This window comes from Callithrix jacchus, chromosome 8 (assembly GCF_049354715.1).
Source record: "Callithrix jacchus isolate 240 chromosome 8, calJac240_pri, whole genome shotgun sequence".
NCBI lineage: Eukaryota > Metazoa > Chordata > Mammalia > Primates > Cebidae > Callithrix > Callithrix jacchus.
The window spans coordinates 69,292,234-69,316,224 of NC_133509.1; the positions used below are offsets into that span (position 1 = coordinate 69,292,234).

At 37.7% G+C, this 23,991-nt stretch overlaps 2 protein-coding genes across 7 annotated transcripts in view; one reads left to right on the plus strand and one right to left on the minus strand.

Moving 5' to 3' along the window:
- Positions 1 to 23,991, plus strand: part of SRP54 (signal recognition particle 54) — a 291,642-nt gene that overhangs the window by 75,923 nt on the left and 191,728 nt on the right. The gene's annotated exons all lie outside the window — the stretch shown is intronic.
- The window catches only part of BAZ1A (bromodomain adjacent to zinc finger domain 1A), a 131,528-nt gene that overhangs the window by 41,929 nt on the left and 65,608 nt on the right, over positions 1 to 23,991 (minus strand). For all 6 annotated transcript variants that reach the window (XM_078334770.1, XM_078334768.1, XM_078334766.1 and 3 more), the window contains 5 exons: positions 10,582 to 10,683; positions 9,678 to 9,765; positions 5,083 to 5,217; positions 3,034 to 3,133; positions 1,842 to 2,008 (listed from right to left, as the gene is read on the minus strand). In XM_078334770.1, the coding sequence (XP_078190896.1) occupies positions 1,842 to 2,008; positions 3,034 to 3,133; positions 5,083 to 5,217; positions 9,678 to 9,765; positions 10,582 to 10,683 (592 nt within the window). The remainder of the gene's footprint in view (positions 1 to 1,841; positions 2,009 to 3,033; positions 3,134 to 5,082; positions 5,218 to 9,677; positions 9,766 to 10,581; positions 10,684 to 23,991) is intronic.

Genomic DNA, 23,991 nt, shown 5'->3' on the forward strand with positions numbered 1-23,991 from the left:
CCATTAAATATATTTAATATGTTATTGTTATTCTCTTCTTTGCAATTAGGAACACAGAGGTAAACAGATTTCAATATAAAATGCCTAGTTACAGAATTTACTGTGATTTGAATAGTCTGCTTAAGTAAGTTATCCACCCCCAACCTCAGAAATAATTCTTATAGGATCTAGTAAGATTAGCATTCTAATTCATTGTTGCTAACAGTGTAAGCACATGGTTGGAAAACACTTCATTATGTATATGTATACAAAGTTTTAAAAATATTCTTACCCTCTGATTTATTCTACTTCTACAAATTTATCCTGGGACATAGTCCAAAAAAGAAGACTTTATTCAGAAATTTGAACACAGCAGTATCATTTATAAGCAAAAAATTGTAAAGCACCTAGCTGTAACTGTTTAATAAATTATACAGTCATTAAAAATTCCACTTAAGATTATTTAATAACATGAAAGAATGTTTATGATCATATTAGATGAAAAAAATATAAAATTTTAAATGGTGAATAATCCATGTTTTTAAGGCACAGAATAAAGACTAGAAATAAATGAATCAAAGTGTTAATTCTATCCCTGGCCAGGCATGGTGGCTCATGCCTGTAATCCTAGCACTTTGGGAGGTTGAGGCAGGCGGATGGCTTGAGGTCAGAATTTTGAGACCAGCCTGGCCAACATGGTGAAACTCTGTCTCTACCAAAAATACAAAAATTGGCCTGGTGTGGTGGTGGGCACCTCTAATCCCAGCTATGCGAGAAGCTGAGGCAGGAGAATTGCTTGAACCTGGGAGGTAGAGGTTGCAGTCAGCACAGATCAAGGCACTGCACTTCAGCTGGTGACAGAGTGATACTTCACCTCAAAAAAAAAAAAAGTGTTAATTCTGTGTCTAAATGTTACCATCAGATTTCAGGTAATTTTTCTGTCCTCTACATTTTCTGGAGTAAACTTTTATTAGACCTCCGACACCACCTCAATGGCCTATTTGAAAAACATTCAAGGGACACTATAGACAACTAAAATGAGCACAGCATGATCCTCTAAGGCTACTTGTGAATATCCCAAGAAATCTGAAAATGACTGACTTTGGAGGAAACTAGCTATAGAATTCTATAAGGAATATATACCACTGAAGACCACAATCAAAAGATTTGCTGAAACACTATTATACACCTTACTTTTCAAATAGGACAAGAACACAGTAATACATTCTTGTTATAATATTTACTTTCTTTTTATTTATTTATTTTTGAGATGTAGACTCACTCTGCTGTGCAGGCTGGAGTGCAATGGCACGATCTCAGCTCACTGCAACCTCTGCCTCCCGTTTTCAAGTGATTCTCCTGCCTCAGTCTCATGAGTAGCTGGGATTATAGGCACACACAACCATGCCTGGCTAATTTTTGTATTTTTAGGAGAGACAGCGTTTCACCATGCTGGCCAGGCTGCTCCTGAGCTTCTGATCTTGTGATCCACCTGCCTTGGCCTTCCAAAGTACTGGGATTACAAGCATGAGCCACCATGCCTGGCCTATTTTATTTTTCAAACTGTGTATTTTACCTCTTAAAGTTTTACATATAAACTTTTACATATATCATTTTCCCTAAATTCGGGAAGTCTAAACAATGAAATCATTTAGAACTGCATTCTAAAAGAGGTTTTAAGTGAGGTGTAAATGTTAAATTTTCCAAAGCAAAAGGGAGATAAACCAATATTGTTTATCAGCTTTCTATGAACATTCATAAATGTGAATGAAAGTAGTAAAAGCATTTGAAAATCAACCATGGATATAGATATGTAATGTTACCATATATATAGAATATAGCTAATATACTCAAATGAATACCTTTTCTCTTTCTACTTTAAGCCTCTCTTTTTCTTCTTTTTTCTTTAGTCTCTCCTCTTCAACAATTTTTTTCAATTCTTCCCTCTTTTTCTCTTTATCTTCTTTTTCTTTTTTCTTCGCTTCTAAGGCATCTGCTTTTTCTCTTTTTAATTTAGCCTTTTCAAAAGCTGTGGAGAAAAATTAAACTTAGAACTACCTACAGACAAAAAATAACAGTTGGCTTTTTTAATATATATAAATAACAGAATCCTTGAAATAGTTTAAGGTTAAATGAGATTAGTAGACTCTTAAAATTCCTAGAGGGAGCCAGCAGGTGATTAAAATAGGAAAAGCAAACTGGGTAAGTTTAAGACAAACTACAGTACTGAGACAAACATATCCCTGCCTTTGAAAGCCCTAATACCCAAAGTGTGATCTGAAGACCAGCAGCAAGGTCATCATCCCCCTGTTAAAAATGCAGAATCTCATTTCCCCCACCAGATCTACTAATTTAGAATCTTCATTTTAACAAGATCCCCAAGTGATTCATATGTATATTCAAGTTTGGGAAGCAATGTTTTAAAAGGCTGTATGAATCAAACAAAATAGGCCCAGTTTGCAACCCATGGAAATTCAAACTTCTGCTTAATCTAGCACTAAGCAATTTAATAGGGAATACCCTAGACCATGAAATATCATTTTAAGAGATGAAGCAGTCTTATTTGTAAAACAAGCGAACTAACAAATACACAATAGTTATCTGATAGAAAAAATAGCTGCACCTCAAAACAATAAACCAGGCCGGGTGTGGTGGCTTGAGTGTGGTGGCTCACGCCATAATCCCAGCACTCTGGGAGGCCGAGGTGGGTTGATCACCAAGTCAGGAGATTGAGACCACCCTGGTCAACATGGTGAAACCTCGTCTCTACTAAAAAAAATACATAAAAAGTTAGCTGGGCATGATGGTGTGTGCCTGTAATCCCAGCTACTCCAGAGGCTGAGGCAAGAGAATCGCTTAAACCAGGGAGTCGGAGGTTGCAGTGAGCCAAGATCAAGCTACTGCATTCCAGCTGGGCAACAAAGCAAGACTGTCTCAATAAAATAAAATAAAATAAACCAGAAACATGCCATGTCACAAACACCCCCCAATCAGGCACAGAGAAATATTCTTTCTAATTCCAAATCAGTTTTTGGAAAGAATGTTAAAACTCACCCAGTGACTTCATTTCTTCTTGTTTCAAAAGTTTATCTCTTTCTTTAGTAGTTTTGTTCCTATAACTTGCAAGAATCTGTTTATTACCAATATTGTCCTCCTAAAAAACAAACAAAAATAGTATGCCTGGTTCTTATAGTAATAAGAAGAAAAAAATTTTAAACTTTCACCAATTACATTTTCTTTATACTAAAATGATTTTTTTTGTGAGACAGAATCTCGCTCTACCCTCCAGGCTGGAGTGCAGTGGTGTGATCTCAGCTTTCTGTAACCTCCATCTCCTATGCTCAAGTGATTCTTCTGCCTCAGCCTCCCAAGTAGCTGGGATTGCAGGCATGTGCCACCACACCCAGCTAAATTTTTTTTATTTTTAGTAGAGATGAGGTTTTGCTGTGTTGGCCAGGCTGGTCTTGAACTCCTTACCTCAAGTGGTCTGCTCACCTCAGCCTCCCAAAGCGAGCCACTGTACTCAGTCTAAAATGAGTTTTTATTCTAAAGTATAACTGGGCCTGGTACAGGCGGCTCACGCTTGTAATCTTAGAATTTTGGGTGCCGAGGCGGAAGGATAACTTGAGGTCAGGCGTTCGAGACAAGCCTCGCCAATATGGTGAAACCCCATCCCTACTAAAAATGCAAAAAATTAGCCAGCCATGGTGGCACGCACCTGTAGTCCCAATTACTCAGGAGGCTGAGGCAGAAAAACTGCTTCAACCCAGGAGGTGGAGGTTGCAGAGAGCCAAGGTCATGCCATTGCATTCTAGCATGGGTGACTGAGTGAGACTCCGTCTCAAAAAAAAAAAAAAGCATAACTGAACTATTAATAACTCTAATCTTAGTAATAAACAGAACATGAGTTAACTGTGTAGATCTATAAATTATTACAAGTCTGTCTCAGGAAAAAATGGCAATATATAGAAAGAGCCTTAAAAAATACGTTAGAAAAAGCAAACAAAAAACTTAAAACTTTAAGCTTACTTTACAAACTGGATGGTATAAGTATCAAATAAAAAAGATGCAGAATGGCTCAAGTGTGTAATCCCAGCACTTTGGGAGGCCGAGGCAGGTGGATCACGAGGTCAAGAGATTGAGACCATCCTGGTCAACATGGTGAAACCCCGTCTCTACTAAAAATACAAAAAATTAGCTGGGCATGGTGGCGCGTGCCTGTAATCCCAGCTACTCAGGGGGCTGAGGCAGGAGAATTGCCTGAACCCAGGAGGCGGAGGTTGCGGTGAGCCAAGATTGCACCATTGCACTCCAGCCTGGGTAACAAGAACGAAACTCCGTCTCAAAAAAAAAAAAAAAAAAAAAAAGATGCAGAAAAAGACATACCAGAAAAATTCTTGTGGCCAATGTTAAACAATGTCAGATTTTTATTTATTTTTTATTTCTTCTAAGAATAATTTCTCTAACCTAATTGATTTGTGTAGTTTTAAAAATTTTTTTAGATTAAGTCTTGGTTTTGTTGCTGAGGCTAAAGTGTAGTGTGGCGTGATCTTGGCTCACAGCAACCTCAGCCTCTGCCTCCCAGCTTTGAGCAATTCTTGTGCCTCAGGCTCCTGTATTTTGAGTAGAGAAAGAGTTTTGCCATGTTGGCCAGGCTAGTCTGGAACTCCTGGACTCAAATGTCCACCCACCTCAGTCTCCCAAAGTGCTGGGATTCCTGGCAAGAGCCACTGTGCCCAGCTGCATTATTGTTTTCTTTAAAGCCCCGATAACTTCCTCCGGTCACTATTTATTGCTCTTTATTTTACACTTCAATCCCATGTTTATTACCTGCTTTCCATTTCAGTAATTGCTTATAGGCTTGCTTCCACTTTGGTATAAAACCCCTATGGTATGAAGGTCATATCTAATTTACACTTGAAACCTCTACAAGCTTCACTACTGAGCAGTTATCAACATACAGTACATACTCACATATTTTTTTGTGAGGTAATGAGTTTCTTCCTCTAAGCTATGAATGTGAGGGGAGACACACATACTTCTTGATTCTGAATACTGTTTTATTAACAGTGAAAATGGAGTTTTAATCAATTCTCTACTTACCAGATTAATAGGTATTCGTTTGGGAGGTCTCCCTCTTCGTCTGTTAGCCGGACTGAAGATAAATGTGGGTGGATCATCAGGGAAGAAATAAGAAAAATCTTGTTCTGCTAATTTGTACATTGAAAGAGATGATTCCTAAATAAAACAAAGACATAGGGTACAATAATAACACATTAGTAAACAGTAAACAATATACAGATATGCCCTAACATATCATATGGCCACTATTAATGCTGTTAAAAGATCAGGATAAAAGCATTAGAATTTTATGCATTATTGTGTAGTAAAATACATTTTAGTTGGTTTAACCAATCCTTCCTTCGCTATGTAATTAATTAGCATTACCAGAAAAACCACAATTCAATAATTACCATAAAATACCTCAAGAATGGTTGTACAGTTTCCTGTATTTCAAAATTACATTTATATTATTCAATAATATGTTCTGCTTTGACTAATTTTGTCTGAGATTTGCTATGTAAATGAATAATCAATCTATATATTTAACAGTAAAAATCCACTGTATTAACTTGATAAATTTTTCTTAACCATTTCCCAAATGCTGAACATTCATTTAGATTTTCCTCCCAAGGTACAGTAATAACTTAAATACTTAATGTATCAAATTTCCTATTACATCCCTCTAGTCTTGATAAAAGCAGAAATATCTGCAAATTCCTATAATGTTTAAACAAAGAATTTAAGTTCAGAATAACTCATTCTTCCCGGAAATGGTGTGGTTCTGTAATAATTACTAAATCCAAGACTTTCTCTCCTTACCTTGTATCTATAATTTACCTTTTTAAAATTTAAAATTTTATTTATTTTGAGACAGAGTCTTGCTCTGTCACCCAGGCTAGAGTGCAGTGGCATGATCTTGGCACACTGCAACCTCTGCCTCCTAGGTCAAGTAATTTTCCTGCCTCACAGTCTCCCCAGTAGCTGAGATTACAGGTGCGCACCACCACACCTTGATAATTTTTGTATTTTTAGGAGACAGGGTCTCACCATGTTGGCTAGGCTGGTCTTGAATTCCTGACCTCAAGTGATCCTCCTACTCTGGACTTCCAAAGTGCTGGGATTACAGGTATAAGCCACTGCACCCAGTCTTGCTTACCTTTTATCCATGTGTAAACCTAGACTTTTTGTTATTTTTTACCTAATGACCAAGATTGTCATTATTCCTCTCAAAACAAACAAGTGAATGAAAACAAATGCCACTTACAGAAATTGCTTTCAAGAAATGTGAGAAAATAATGAAACAAAATATAAAAAGTTAACAAAACAGAAAAAGCTATTTTGTGTATAATTATTTTTGTAGGTAGAGCACAGCTTTAAACACCTAAAACTCAACCAGTTCTGGTCATTATAATAAATCAAGAATCTATCAAAATTTCACATTAAAGGAGGTTTCATTAAAATGATCATATTTCATCCCACATAATCTCTGATTTATGTGGGATAATTATCTACAGAATAGAATTATGTAATTGTCTACAGAACTGAACCTATAATATAAAGCACATGGGTGGTTTCCTCTCAAATATACATACACCTCAAAAAGGCCAAAATAGGTTTTAATACATGAATCGCCAAAGCGCCTATTTCACACACACAATACACAAAACCCACATTTTTGTGTACTTGTAGATTCTAACAGCAGTCTATGCTCACCAAAACTGGTTATCAAACTTTGTGTGCTTGCTCACTAAGTATTGTGCTGATATGATTTGGCTCTGTGTCCCCACCCAGATCTATGTGGAATTATACTCCTCAGTGTTAGAGGACGGGCTTGGTAAGAGGTGACTGAATCATGGCGCAGACTTCCCCCTTGCTGTTCTCATGAGGTCTGCTTGTTTGAAAGTGCATAGCACCTCCCACTTCACACACTCTCTCTCCTGTCAGCCATGTAAAGATGTGCTTGCTTTCTAGGTTTCCTGAGGCCTCCCCAGAAGCAGCAGCCTGTATAGCCCATAGAACCGTGGGCTGATTAAACCTCTTTTCTAAGTTACCCAGTCTCAGATATCTTTATAGCAGAGTGAGAATGGATTAATACACCAGCATATCCATTAATAATCTTCTATTACACTGTAAGTGAAAAATGTTTATTGTAACCTTAATTTCCATTTATTTATTAAGTAAAGTTGAGCTTCTTTCCATGTTCATTGACTTTTTTCCTTGGCGAAATACTTGCTGGTGTCTTTTATCACCATCTTTCAATTGGGTCATCTTTGCTCACTGATGTGTAAGAAATCTTTGTAAATTAGAGGAATTGGCCAACTGGCTGTTTACAATATACGTATACAACTATTCACATATATCGATTGTCCACCAAGTGCCAAGCACTGTTCTACCCATTTATCACAAGTATCTAAATCATTAAAACTTTTTGTAAGCATCATTTAATATGGGTACCTGATAATCAATGCTATAGACAGAGCAAAACTGAATCGTATCAAGGCAGATACATAATTTTTTTAAATGTAAGCATATTTATTTTTCAGATGACTTACATTTTCAAGTTTTTATATTTCATCCACTGTGAATTTTACTCATATTTATTTGACCATTTTCCTATTGGGGTAGTTATGTTTTTCTAGCTAATTTGAGTTCTTCATTGTATTTACTCAAGCTATCTTTCCTCCAGTGCTTGCCCTTGAAATCTATGCATGACTTTTTTTTTTCTTTGAGATGGAGTCTCCTTCTTTCGCCCAGGATGGAGTGCAGTGTCGTGATCTTGGCTCACTTATGCATGACATTTTAAAACCTATGTTTATGCTTGATCTCATCCTTGTTATTTTTTTTCCTATTTCTCCTGAGTACCTCATCACGTTTACCATCAAAATTTGTTTCATTTCTTTTCAGTTAGACTTAACTTTATTATTCTAATAGTTAATGAAGTGTCCATTTTTATCAATCTTGCCTCTAGAGATGTGAAATATTAACTTTTCACATAAACTCGTTCTTTTTAAGTTTCTCTTATTTTTAAACATTTATATACAGTGAAATGCACAAATCTTACACATGCAGGAGCTGATTTGTGACTAACACATACATCTCTCTAACCCATTCTATTGGCTTTTTAAACTTTTAAGTTCAGAGGTGCATTTGCAGGTTTGTTACATAGGTAAAAGTGTCTCATGGGCTTTTGTTGTGCAGATTACTTTATCACCCAGGTTTTAAGCCAAGTGACCATTAGTTATTTTTCCCCATCCTCTCCCTCCTCCCACCTTCTGATAAGCCCCAGGTGTGTGTTGTTCTTGCCCCCCCACCCCCCACCTTTTTTTTTTTCTTCAAGAGACAGGATCAGGCCGGGTGTGGTGGTTCATGCCTATAATCACAGCACTCTGGGAGGCAGGTGGATCACCTGAGGTCAAGAGTTCAAGACCAGCCCGGCCAACATGGTGAAACCCTGTCTCTACTAAAAACAGAAAAATTAGCTGGGCGTGGTGGTGCGTGCCTGTAGTCCCAGCTACTCGAGAGGCTGAGGCAGGAGAATCGATTGAACACGGGAGGCAGAGGTTGCAGTGATCTGAGATTGTGCCACTCCACTCCAGCTGGGATAACAGAGTGTGACTGTCTCAAAAGAGAGGGAGGGACTGGGGGCGGGGGGAGGATCTTGCTACATTGCCCAGGCTGGACTTGAAATCCCAGGCTCAAGTGATCCTTCCCACCTCAGCCTTCAGAGTACCTGGGAATACAGGCACACACCATCACATGAGGCTCCATTCTGTTGCTCTTTTACTTAAGAGTGTCTTTATCCCAATGAAAGTTGAGTATTTTGCATTTTTAAAAATTGCTTTGAGTTTTACTGTTTAACTTTTTACTTAGTGTGCAATGTGAAATCTCTAAGTTGACTTTTTCCTCTCAACGGCTATTAATAAAATATAATCTGTCTGCTTAGTATTAGCATGATACTTTTATTATTATTTTGAGACAGGGTCTCACTCTGTTGTCCATGCTGTAGTGCAGTGGTACAATCACAGCTCACTGCAGCCTTGACCTCCCCAGGCTCACGTGATTCTTTACCTCAGCTTCCTAGGTAGCTGGGACTGCAGTCACCCACTACCATACACAGCTAGTTTTTGTAATTTTTGACGATACAGGGTCCGCCATGTTGCCCAGGCTGGTCTCAAACTCCTGGTCTCAAGCAATATGTACATTTTGGTCTCCCAAAGTACAAGGATTATAGGCGTGAGCCACTGTGCCCAGCCAATGCTCTTTTTATTATACGTTGTTCTCTCACCTAGTAGGCTCTGTTTAGCATTGTTCTTTGAATCTATCTATTCTTTGCAAGCCAAAACCACACTACAGGTATTAGGAAGCTATAGTTGCCCCACCTGATAAACTTTTCTGTTTCCAAATTTTTTATTTTCACCTGTTCTTACTGCTCTTTTCTATAAGTGGTAGTAACTGAACTAACAATTCTAGAAATTCTTAAAGTGGTAATTAATCCAATAAATAAAGTACTAAAAATAGGCTCTAGATTAAAAGAGAGCAATCTTTAATCATCTTTGAAATAACATTTCAGCAATGTTATAACACTACCCATATTCTTTTCTGTCTTCCAACAAATAATTTCATTATTTGATTACCTTTATTTTAATGACTCCATCTTGTGGTTCACAGTGTTGCTTCAGAAAAAGCTTTAGTTTATCACGAGAAAATATGTGTTTTCTCCGGCTACAGGGGGCAAGGAAGTGAAAGACGGTTGTGATAGCATCAAAGAATTCAACCCAAACTCCATTATCTCTGTAAATTTATAACCTGAATTTCAAGCTTAGGAATCAAAGGACACTTCATCTTCTAACAGTATTAATGAAGTCACAAGAAACTTTCAGAGGTATTTATGTGGGAAGTTGTAAGATCTACATGAGTGAATCTACTATAAAAAGTCTACTACAAAAAGAATATGCATTTGTTGTTTAGGAGACACTTAGAAAACAAACTTTAAGGAAAATACGCTACAGAGAGTAAATCAAATTTTAGAAAACCAGACTATTACTCATACAGTTATATTCATTAAAATTCTCTTAAAAATTAAAATCAGCCTGGGTGCCATCATTAGTGTTAAAAAACTGAGTTATCTCATGAAGAGTATTTCATAAACAGGATCCTTTTTAATTCTTTAGATAGAAGACTATTTGCGGCTAGTTACTCATCTAAACAATGGGCTCAAGAAGTCCATTAGGATTTTTTTTTTTTTAAATAGAGACAGGGTCTTGCCCCATTGTCCAGGCTAGTCTTAAACTCCTGGCCTCAAGCAATCCTCCTGGCTTAGCCTCTCAAAGTGCTAGGATTACAGACATGAGCTACTGTGCCTGGTATCCATCAGGATTCTTAGGATTTATTTTAATCAGTCTATGAACATATACATATAAGTGTACATTTATTTTTAAAAAGGAAAGCAATCACAGTACTTTCCATTTGTTCTACATCAGACCTTCTTAATCTAACATACATAATTATTCTAAACTACTATAGAGAAGATAGTTTTACCTGATTTGTGTTGCTTTAACAATAGCAGACTCATGTAATTCTTTTTTAGTGGGTTGTACCTTATACTTGAAAAGTAAGGGATCAATTGCCTCTTTTTTCTTCCTAAAAAAAGGAGGGAAAAGACACAAACCAGAAAATGAGATTTTTAAATGGAAACCCAGTTTCTAAGAATATACTATAATAAAATCACATATTTCAAAATATTTGTTTGTTTTTGAGATGGAGTTTCGCTCTTGTTGCCCAGGCTGGAGTGCAATGGTGTGATCCTGGCTCAATGCAACCTCCGCCTCCTGGGTTCAAGCTATTCTCCCTCAGCCTCCCAAGAAGGTGAGATACAGGCATGCACCACGATGCCCAGCTAATTTTGTATTTTTTAGTAGAGACAGGGTTTCACCATGTTGGTCAGGCTGGTCTCAAACTCCTGACCTCAGGTGATCCACCCAACTTTGCCTCCCAAAGTGCTGGGATTATAGGCTTGAGACACTGTGCTTGGCCACACATTTCAAAATTTTAAAACTTTTATCATTGTTTTAGAGACAGTGTCTCACCCTGTCACCCAGGCTAGAGTGCAATGGCATCATCAAAGTTGAGTGTAGACTCAAACTCCTGGCTCCCAGAGATCCTCCTACCTTGGCCTCCCAAAGTGTTGGCATTACAGGCATGAGCATTTTTAATTTAGGGTTTTATAAGTTGCTGATCCCTGCTCTCCACCATTCTACTAGCGAAAACAGTAAAAAGAACTATTTTATTTTCGGCAGGTATTTTAGCTACTCAATACATTTTCCTTGGGTGAAGAAAGTAACTAGAGATAAAGCACAGTTCACCCAGTTTAAAGGGTAAAAAATAAAAATACATTCTTGGGCTTGCTTTTAAACTTCCTTATAGCTATATAATCCAAGAATAAAAATGGAGACAGTGTAGTTTAATTGGCAAAGAGACTACACATTTAATTCCTACTCCCCACCAACTTCACATCTTTTCTTCCCTTTGAGCGTGTATTCATGAATTTATTCAATATTTAAGAGCCTGAAATGTGCCAGAAACTATTCTAAATAGTGAAGATTCAGTAGTCAACAAAATAGAAACATAGTAAGGAGAGAGATACAGGCAAACAAAAACATATACAACAGGAGAAGTGATAAGTGCTATGAAGAGAACCAAGTGCAGGGTAGGGGAGCCACGATTTCATATAGATAATGATCTCTGCTAAGTTGACCAAGTATGCCTTCAATGAAGTTGATATTTAAGCAGAGATCGGGGAGTGTGTGTGTGGGGGGAACAAAACCAAGGGAGCAACCCATGAAAAATCTTAGGGAAATGAATTTTTTAAAAAGAGAGAAAAGAAGTAAAAACCCTGAGGTGGAAGGAGGCATGCACGATTTACACAGCAGCAGAATGAATAAGGAAAATGAAGGAAGATTTGGAGATGCAGCAGCAGTGCCAGAATATAAGACTTTGGAAATTACTCTGAGTAAAGTCACTAGAGGATTTTTAATAATAAGGTGATAATGACTTAACTTACACTTCAGAAGGATCACTCTGGCTGCTATGTGAAGACAATCTGGGGCACGAGTGTAAACAGGAATATTGGTTAGAAGGCTACTGAGAACTGACTGCATCATGGACTTAAATGGATGTAGCAGCCATAGAGAGAAGAGGTAGGATTCTGAAAATGCCACCTCTGTGCATGTAAAGAGGATGTAAGTGGGGATTATCTAGAAGAGCATAAAATGATATGCTAAGATGATTAAGAGAAGCATTGGCAATGAGAATAAGATATAGTCAAAGTTACATAAATAAAGCACATACAGAGCAGGGGAGGGGTTTAACATAAAAGGGATATGACACAAACAAGTAAAACTAGAGTATTTACCTACAATAGCATTAAATACTAAGTTGGAAGGCCAAGTATCTTTACACTAAGACCCAGTATACACATAATCCAGTAGATGTATTTAAATATGCACCTGTACTATATGGCATGTTATCTAGTATTTTCTATTCCATTACAGTTCATTATCAAGTTAATTTCACAACCTATGGCAGGGGCCATAACAACCTGCAGTCTTAAAAGCACTGTTCTAAGATAACAGATCAAAGAGAGAATTCTAAATGTTCAGAAAGAAGCAGTGGTGGCTGGGTGTGATTGCTCACACCTGTAATCCTGGCACTTTGTGAGGCCAAGGCTGGTGATCACTTGAGATGAGGAGTTTGAGAACAACCTGGGCAACATGGGGAAACCTACAAAACAAACAAACAAAAAACCTTTGTTGGAGATGGTGATATGTGTGTGTGGTCCCAGCTACTTTCTCAATAAGAAAATTTCTGCCGGGCAAGTGGCTCACACCTGTAATCCCAGCACTCTGAGAGGCAGGCAGATCATGAGGTCAGTAGTTTGAGACTAGCCTGGCCAATATAGTGAAACCCCGTCTCTACTAAAAATATAAAAACTAGCCAGCCTTGGTAGCACACACCTATAGCTACTTGGGAGGCTGAGGCAGGAGAATTGCTTGAACCCGGGAGGCGGAGGTTGCAGTGAGCTGAGATCGCGCCACTGCACTACGGCCTAGGTGACTGAGAGTCCATCTCAAAAAAAAAAAAAAGAAGAAAATTTCTTGAAATAAAGAAAAGGAAAAAGAAAATGAGTTCTAATGAATTAGCAACAGTTTAAGAACAAGAAGTAAGTTATCTTAATACTTTTTTAATAGGTCTCAACTTAGCAACTAACCACTACCATTTTATACATATAAGAGATTGATCAAGTATATTGTTACACTTAAAAAATTATTACCAGTGGCAATAATAAGTGTTACAAGGCCGGGTGCAGTGGCTCACACCTGTAATCCCAGCACTTTGGGAGGCTGAGGCTGGCGGATCATGAGGTCAAGAGATTGAGACCGTCCTGGTCAGCATGGTAAAACCCTGTCTCTACTAAAAATACAGAAGTTAGCTGAGCATGGTGGCGTGTGCCTGTGGTCCCAGCTACTCGGGAGGCTGAGGCAGGAGAATTGCTTGAACCCAGGCGGTGGAGGCTGCAGTGAGCTGAGATCCCACCACTGCACTCCAGCCTGATGCCTGGAACAGAGCAAGACTCTGTCTCAAAATAAGTAAATAAATAAATTTTACAAAAATAATTATAAATGTTAAAAAAATTTATTTTAGTATGTATTATATATTAACATATATTTTATAATCAATTAAATACATAAAAAATCTTATTTCCCCCACATTTAATAAATTATAAAATAATGAATATACTAACAGGAGAGAAAACCAAGATGTGAGTAGTAATTTCTAAAAATTTAGATTCCAACTGAGTATTCAGATATTAGTATACAGTCTAGAAAACTTGTATATGGACTTTTTTTTTTTTTGGTGGGGGAGACAGGGTCTCACTCATCCCAGGCTGGAATACAGTGACACGATCACGGCTCACTGTTGCCTCAACCTCCCAGGCTCAAGTGATCCTCCTACCTCAATATTCCGGGTAACTGGGACTACGTGTGTGCCACCCATGGCCGGCTAATTTTTTGCAGTTTTTGTAGAGACCGGGTTTCTCTACGTTGCCCAGGCTGGTTTAGAACTCCAGGGTTCAAGCAATGCTCCCACCTCAGCCTCCCAAAGTACTGAGATTACAGGTGTGAGCCACCATATAAGACCTTATCTTTTTTTTTTTTTTTTTTTTTTTGAGACAGAGTTCACTCTTGTTGCCTAGGCTGGAGAGCAATGGCGTGATCTCGGCTCAGTGCAACCTCCGGCTCCTGGGTTCAAGTGATTCTCCTGCCTCAGACTCCTGAGTAGCTGGGATTATGCCTGGCTAATTTTTTGTATTTTTAGTTTCACCACATTAGCCAGGCTGGTTTAAATTCCTGACCTCAGGTAATCTACCGCCTTGGCCTCCCAGAGTGCTGGGATTATAGGCATGAGCCACTGCACCCAGCCCCAGACCATACCTTAATGGATTTAAGGCTGTAACCTGAGTTTATATGTACAAAGAATTATCTTTTACTTTTCTTGCTGTACCATGAAATTCATTTATGAAGATAAATAGAAATTTTTTCTAATCAGTGAAAATATTCTTACTGGGGCTTTGCTATAATCCTTACACAAAATTCTATATAAAATAAAATCCTAATTGTATTCTTCCCAAAGATGTACAATTACTAGAGACCAAGAAAAACTGCTTCTTATAATACGAATTCACCTACAAACAAGATAGAAACTACAAGGATAATATTAAAAAGAACTTACATTTTAATCATTTTTCTTGCTACCAAAAGTCTTGGCCTAAATAGCTGAATCAAGTTGACTTTAGTGATCTCAATTATGACAGTGACTCACCATTTTATTACCAACAGGTACAGACCTGTATTTACTTCTACAATTAACAAGCAAATACCAAATATTGTACTTATAAAATCAGAACACCATTCTGATTATTTATTAACAAAATCTCACGAATGTATGTTTCAGTATGCCTAGTTATATATGTAAATTTTAATTCTACTTTGATTTTACCATAATGAAAGTTGGTTCTCGTATTATGAACATTTGACAATAAAGATGCAAAAAATTAAAGAATTTTCTCTATCAGCACAACAGAAATGACAAAAAAACACAACCCTATACTTTCAACATAAAGGTTCTTTTAAGAGAAAACATCAAATTGTGTTCACAACTATTCTACAGCGACAACTCACTAAATGATTAGCCACAGGTGGTTACTTATGGTGAGATATATATGTATAAATTTAAAATGCTAACATTATTTCTTGCACATTAAGTTTCCATCCATGGAACTACAAACAGCAAAACAATTAGGTCCGCTTCTTTAAAAATAACACTCATTTTCCATTATTTTACTAACAATTAGTCAAGTTATAATGAGAGCTAGAATATATTGCGTGAAAGCACATATAATATTTTGAAGGTAGATACATATCATTCCAATTGTTTTAAAACAGTTTCTCTTTGTGCTCCTGCAAATCACCTCCAGGATAGGATAAGTAACCAAAAATGTAACTTATTCATGTACTATTTTCAGGCCAGGATAAAGGATTTTTTATAATGTACTTCAACTTTTAATATCTGTTTATAGATGGTTCCATAAAACTTGATACATTGTAAAAAAAATAAGCAGCAGCCTCATTGATAGCTTTAAATCACAATAGCAGGTTATACTATGAGAAAACATCATTCACATACTAATCTGAGCTGCTACAAATACCATATTTCGTTTCTTTTACAAACTCTAAAATCAACTACACAAACTCACCTATACCTGGCACATCTGGCTACTGAATTCAGATGGTAAACTAGTGGATATTTTAGTCAGGACTGTCTTATCAATCTAGTTCAGATTCCAGAGAATATGTGATTGTAGATGAACTTCACTATTTGGCTGTTAACAGGGGAAACCTGTATCAAGTAATTACACACAATGGTGTCTCATCAAGTTGTAAGGATATCCACATGTAAATTTTCTTTAAAAATCTATTAGTAACTTTTGAGTGAAAGGAACAACAGCGGACAATACAACATTACTAAGCCCATTCTTACAACATTGCTAAGCCCATTCTTAAAGAGCAAACATTAAGAGAAGGGTAAAGAAAAAATTATTGAAAGCAGACATACAATACATACGTAAAATTTCAGAGTGAAAGATTAGGAGATAAAACCCTAATCCTCTTTATGTCAATTTTATATGGCACAAAATATTGTTTCTAAAATGCAGTCTAAACTGTTATCTAGTACTATTAAATAATAGCCAAGAAGTCAATTTTTAAATAAAATTTACTTTTATTTATAAATATAAATCAATATGCCCCCTCAAATGTATCAAGATATTGTTTTTAAAACTTTGATGATCAGAATATATTATTTGAAAACTGCATGACTTCAGCTGAGCACAGTGGTTTACGCCTATCATCTCAGCACTTTGAGAGGTCATGGCAGGCAGATTACTTGAGACCAAGAGTTTGAGACCAGCCTGGCCAACACGGTGAAACCCCATCTTTACTAAAAATACAAAAATTAGCTGGGAGTAGTGGCTCATACCTGTAATCCCAACTACTCAGGAGACTAAGACATGAGAATCGCTTGCACCTGGGAGGCGGAGGTTGCAGTGAGCCAAGATTGTGGCACTGCACTCCAGCCTGGACAAACAGAGTCAAGACTCTACCTCAAAAAAAAAAAAAGATTAAAAACAACAACAGCAACTCTGTAACTCAACAACAAAAAGTCAAACAATCTAATTTAAAAACAGGCAAAGAACTTGAATGGGTACTTCTCCAAAAAAAACAAACAGATGGCCAGTAGGCACATGAAGATACTCAACATCTTTAGGCATTAGGGAAATGCAAATTAAAACCATGAGATAGCATTTTACACCCAATAGGATGACTACAATTTTTAAAAACCAGAGTATAACAACTGATGGCAAGCATATAGTGAAATTGGAATCCTCTGATATTGTGGGTGAGAATGTAGAATGGCACAGCTACTGGGGACAGTAGTTTGGCAGTTCCTCAAAAAGTAAAGCATATGACCCAGTAATTCTACTTCTAGCCATATACCTGCATGAATTTAAAACAGGGACTCAAACAGATCCCTGTATTCCAATATTGAATGCAGCATTATTTACAGTAGCCAAAAGGTGGAAACAATCCAAATATCTATCAATAGGTGATGGGTAAACAAAATGTGATAGAAACATGCAAGGGATTATTCAGCCATAAAAAGGAATGAAGTTCCTGATTGTGCTGTGATACGGATGAACCTTGAAAACATGCTAAGTGAAATGAGCCAGGTGCAAAGGGCAAACATTACCTATTTCTATTGACATAAAATATCTAGAATAGGAAAATTCAAAGAGATAAAGTAGATCAGAGGTTCTCATGGGCTGGGGGTGGAGAAAGGCACAGTTATAACTTAATGGATACAAAATTTCTGTTTCAAAGTAACAGTGGTGATAGTTGTACAACACTGAATGTAATTGATGCCACTGAGTTACACATTTAAAAATATTTAAAATGGCATTAAATATACATTTTTTTTAATTACTAAACTTTATCGACACATAATTATCACTCAAGTGAACAGCTTACATTAGTGTTCACTCTCAGTGTTATATAGGCTATGGGTTTTAACAAATGTATAATGACAGGTATTTTCTTGTAAAAAATTCCAGAAATAAATAATTTGTAAGTTTTAAATTGCATTCCGTCCTGCTCCATCCTACCCAGCACATGCATCTTCCCTTTGTTCTACATATCATACACCACGTACACGCCAAAGAGAACACATAAATTTCAAATTCATGAAATCGTGAAGAAGGAAATGAAATCTGTGCATACTGTATGTATATAGAGTATGGTACTATCTGTGGTTTCAGGAATCCACTGAAGGTCTTGGAACATATCCCCCAGGGATATGGGAGCACTACTGTATTGTACACAATAGTCTCAATGCCCCAGAAATCCTCTGGGCTCTATTCATCCCTCCCTCTCTGAAAGCCTTTGGTAATTCACTTATCCTTTTACTGTCTCTATAGCTTTGCCTTTTCCAGAATGTCATAGTTGGAATCATACAGTATGTAGCTTTTTCAGACTGGTTCCTTTCAGTTAGTACATATGTATTTAAATTTCCCCCATGTTTATTCATGGCTTAAGAGCTCATTTCTTTTTAGTGAATACATTATCTTTATGTACCAGTTTATCCACTCACCTACTGAAGGACATCTTAGTTGCTTCGATGTTTTAGAAATTACAGATAATGCTACTATAAACATCCATGTGCGAGTTTTTGTGTGAATGTAAGTTTCCAATGCATTTGAGTAAATACCAATACATGCAACTGCTACAACATGTAAGAGTATGTTTGGTAGTATAAGAAACTGCCAGACTGTCCTCCTAAGTGGCTATGCCATTTTTCATTTCCACCAGCAATAGATGAAAGTTCCTGTTGCTCTACATGCTCACTAGGCATTTGGTGTTCAGTGTTCTGGATTTTGGCCATTCTATTAAGTACATGGTCATATCTCATTGTTGTTTTAATTTACAATTCCCTAATGACATATGATGTTGAACATCTTTTCATATGCTTACTTGCCGTCTATATGGCTTCTTTGGTTAGGTATCTGTTCACATCTTTTGCCATTTACTGGTTGGGTTGCTTTTTTTTTTTTGAGATATGGTCTGGTTCTGTCCCCCAGGCTAGAGTGCAGTGGCTCAACTGGCTCACTGCAACCTCCACCTCCTGGGTTCAAGCCATCCTCCCACCTCAGCCTCCCAAGTAACTGGGACTACAGGCATGAACCACAATACCTGGCTAATTATTTTATAGAGACAGGGGTTTCCCTATGTTGCCCAGGCTGGTCTTGAACTCCTAAACTCAAGCAGTCCTCCCCCACCTCGGTCTTCCAAAATATTGGGATTACAGGCAAGAGCCATGGTGCTTATCCCTCATTTTCTTAATACTGAGATTTAAGAGTTCTTTGTATATTTTGGATGACAATCCTTCAACAGATGTCTTTTGCAAAACATTCTGTGGCTTTACTTCTCATACTCATGTCTTTTGCAGATTAAAAGTGTTCGTAATTTTAGTGAAGTCCAGTTTATCAACTACTTCTTTCATGGATTGTGCCTTTTGTATTATATCTAAAAAGTCATCGCCATACCCAAGGTCAACTAGGTTGTCTTCTATATTTTTTCTTTTTTTGAGAAGGAGTTTCACTCTTGTTGTCCAGGCTGGAGTGCAATGGTGTGTCTTGTCTCATGGCAACCTCAGCCTCCTGAGTAGCTGGGATTACAGGCAGTCGCCACCACATCTGGCTTATTTTATATTTTTAGTAGAGATGGGGTTTCTCCATGTTAGTCAGGCTGGTCTCGAACTCCCAACCTCAGGTGATCCACCTACCTTGGCCTCCCAAAGTGTTGGAAGTACAGGAGTGAGTCACTGCGCCCAGTCTTCTGCGTTTTCTAGGGATTTTACACTTAGGTCTATAATCCATTTTAAGTTAATTTTTTGTAAAAAGTGTAAAGTCTGTCTAGATTTTTTTTTACTTTTTTACATGTGGATATCCAGATATTTCCAGCACCACTGACTGAAAAGACTATCTTTTCTCTACTGTTTGCCTTCACTGCTTTGTCAAAGGTCATATGTGAGTCTATTTCATAAGTTTTTATTCTGATCATTGATCGATTTGTCTATACTTTTGCCAATACCACACTTTCTGGATTACTGTAGTTTCATAGTAAGTCTTGAAGTTAGGTAGTGTCAGTTCTCTGACTTTGTTCTTCAATATTCTGTTGGCTATTCTGGTTCTGCTGTCTCTCCACATAAACTTTATAATCAGTTTGCTGATATCCACCAAATAACTTGTGGGGATTTTGATTGGGAATGGACTGAACCTACACATTAAGTAGGGATAAACCTATAGATCAAGATGGGAAGAACTGACATCTTGACAACACTGAGTGTATCTTGTAGACATAATGAGCTGGGCATATGTGATGCTGGGCAAATTTCCTAACTCCGAACTTTCATTTCTACTAAGTGATATGAGGATATGTCCATCTACCATTGCAGAATGATTCTAAGGAATAAAACAATTTGAATGTTGTTATAAGCCTAACATGAAAAAATGTCCAATAAATACTTGTTCCCTTCCATTTTCTTTAAACAACCTACTAAAACATGAGAAAATCCAGATTATGTTTTGTTGGCAGGGAAAATTACCTAGAAGTCAATTTATTACTCAAATTAGATAATTTTTTAAAATTAGGGAATTATTTTGGAAATATAAAGGTCCAAAGACGGCTATGTTTCACCCTTCCTGATATCTGATGGTGTCTAGATATAGCAGTAGCAATCCACAAACAAGTAGGTATTTTTTATGGTACTGATGTGTAGTGAAGGCTGAGATTCTTTATCATAGACAAATGAGTTAAAAAGTACCTGTGAATAGGCCAGGCACAATGGCTCATGCCTATAATCCCAGCACTTTGGAAGGCTGAGGAGGCGGATCACCTGAGTCCAGGAGTTCCGAGTCCAGCCTGGCCAACATGGCAAAGCCCCGTCTCTACTAAAAATACAAAAATTAGCCAGGTGTGGTAGCACATGCCTGTAATCCCAGCTACTTGGGAGGCTAAGGTGGGAGAATCGCTTGAACCAGGGAGGTGGAGGTTGCAGTGAGCTGAGATTGCACCATTGCACTCCAGCCTGGGCAACAGAGTGACACTCCATCTCAAAAAAACAAAATAAAACAAACTTGTGAATAATTGATCAGGCCAGGTGTGGGGGCTCATACCTATAATCCAAACACTTTGGGAGGTTGAGGTGGGTGAATTGCTTGAGCTTAGGAATACCAGGCCAGCCTGAGGAACATGATGAAACTCCAACTCTACCAAAAATACAAAAAATTAGCTGGGCATGGGTGCTGTGCCCCTGTAGTCCCAGTTACTAGGAAAGCTGGCTTGAGTCCAGCAGGTCGAGGATGGAGTGAGCTGAGATCACACCATTGCACACTCCAGCCTGGGTGATGGGGTGAGACCCTGTCTCAAAACAAACAAAAATAATTGATCAGCTTGTTCACTTTTCTCCTATCAAGGATCTATTCCAAGTATCTGTATACAAGGGATATGACACGGCCTATTTAGTCAGGAAATTATGACTGATTGCGCCTATGGCCAAATTCAATTATACTTTGTAGTAAACTTGCTATAAATGGCACAATAGAAGTCTTCTTCAAAATGCTACCTTATAACAGGCAAAATATTTACTAATTGAAACTCTGAATTAATATGCTTTGTATTCAAGGTTATAAATTAGCCACAAAATATGCAGGTAACTCATGTTGAAATCTAAAAAAGAAAAGGACATTCATGAACTGAGTAATAGCATGTGACCCTCAGAATCTAGACAGTCCTCATGTGAAATCACCTCATAGCACCTAAAAGAATTAGAAAAGTTTATTAAAAATTACTACACAGGGCCAGGCACAGTGGCTCACTTCTGTAATCCCAGCACATTGGGAGGTCGGTTTGGGGAGATTAACTGAGTTCAGCAGTTCAAGATCAGCCTGGCAAACATGGTAAAACCACATCTCTACTAACAAATACAAAAATTAGCTAGCCGTGGTGGCACGCACTTATAGCCCGAGCTACTTGGGAGGCTAAGGCAGAAGGATCACTTGAATCCAGGAGGCGGAGGTTGCAGTGAGCCAAGACTGCACCACTGCACTGCAGCCTGGGCAATCGAGTGAGACTCTGTCTCAAAGAAAATAAAAAGTGTATTATATGGGCTGGGTGCAGTGATTCACACCTATAATCCCAGCACTTTGGGAGGCCATGGTGGGCAAATCACTTGAGGTCAGGAGTTCAAGACCAGCCTGACCAACCTGGCAAAACCCGGTCTCTACTAAAAGTATAAAAATTAGCTGGGCATGGTGGCACACGCCTTTAATCCCAGCTACTATTGGGACTGAGGCAAGATAACCACTTGAACCCAAGAGACATGGGTTGCAATGAGCTGAGATCGTGCCGTTGCACTCTAGTCTGGGCAACAAGAGCAAAATTCCATCTAAAAAAATTTTTTTTTCAGATAAATAAATGCTTACCATGTTTAAACATAAATTTTTAAAATACCTTTTATATACAAAATCTGTATTTAATTCTTCAAGACTGGGCTTAGATTTTTTTTTAATCTTGAATTAAAAATTTCAAGAGGCATTCCAATAAATTAGAGAATTTATTTCTATTTATTATTAATGAGTACTTGCATATTTACTTATATCTGTGCCTATGTATACACTCATCTGATTTATAACTACATTTTTTAAAGGATGCAATCTTTTAATAGTCCAAACAAAACACATGAACTACTGTCAGACATGCTAAAGGACATACATTTACTACTATCATTCCCATGAATTGGCCCAGCATGGTGGCTCACGCCTGTAACCCCAGTACTTTGGGAGGCTGAGGCAGGTGAATCACCTGAGTTCAGGAGTTAGAGACCAGCCACCGTCAACATGGTGAAACCCCATCTCTACTAAAAATAAATTTAAAAAAAAAGCCAGATGTGGTAGCAGGTGCCTGTAATCCCAGCTACTAGGGAGGCTGAAGCAGTTAAATCACTTAAGCCCAGGGGGCGGAGGTTGCAGTGAGCCAAGATTGTACCATTGTACTCCAGCCTGGGAAACAAGAGCAAAGCTCCATCTCAAAACAAACAAAAATTCCCACAAATTTTGCATCCCAAGCCCTATATTTAATAGAAGACATGAACAAGTAATATAATAATTTATTTTTCTGGTTAACAGTAGCAACTTGGCCAGGCACAGTGGTTCTGCCTGTAATACCAGCACTTCAAGAGACTGAGATGGGAGGATTGCTTGAAGCCAGGCATCTGACATTAGCATGGGCAATATAGTGATACCCTCTCTACCAAAATAAATAAATAAATAAAAACTAGCCAGGCATGGTAGCATGCACCTACAGTCCTAGCCTACAGGACTACAGGAGGATGAGATGGGAGGACTGCTTGAGCCCAGGAGTTTGAAACTGCAATAAGCTATGATCTCACCACTGTACTCCAGCCTAGGCAACAGATTAAGACTCCATTCCTTAAAAATAAAAAAGAAAAGCAACTCAAGAGAGGGGAGAGAGAGAGAGAGAGAGAGAGAGAGAGAGAGAGAGAGAGAGAGAGAGAGAGAAGTATCGAAAGACTTATTATATAGGACCATGTCATGCTTCATTCACTCACCTAAAAATTATTTATTCTGTCAGGCAATGTGCTAGTTAGATGACCTTGACAAAGCCTATTAACCTTCCTAAGTCTCAGGTTTTTCCTTGTTAAATAAGAATTACAACATTCTTCCAGAACTGACAAAAATGCATATAAAGCACTTAGCACAGTGCCCCATCATAGTCAATTCTCAAATGCTAGTTATAGCTATAGTAGTTAATGACAGGAAAATTAGAACTAAAAGTTTCTGAAAGACAGAACTTGATAGATGCTGATATTTCAGGAACAAAGTAATTAAGAGAAGTAGGTGATATCAGGTTTCTCATTTAAACATTATGGTACTGTTCACTAAAAATAAGAAACCAAGAAAGACACAAAACAGGCAAGAGAAAGCATTTTGAAGTCTGAGATGCCTAAAAGGGAACAGAATGGAGGAATAACGATTTAGAACAGCCATTGTGGAGAACAGAAGAGGTTACTGAGGGAAAACATATAAAAGGACTTTTAATCAGTTGCAGACTCAGCTGAGATTTTAAATTCCTAGCTACATGTTTGATTTTTCTCCAACAGCGCTCAGCTGACACAGACCATCAGTTGTCTGAAGTTTAGGTAGTTACACTGTTTCTTTACTATGTGCGCCCAAGAGAAGGAGTGTTAAAGTAGAGA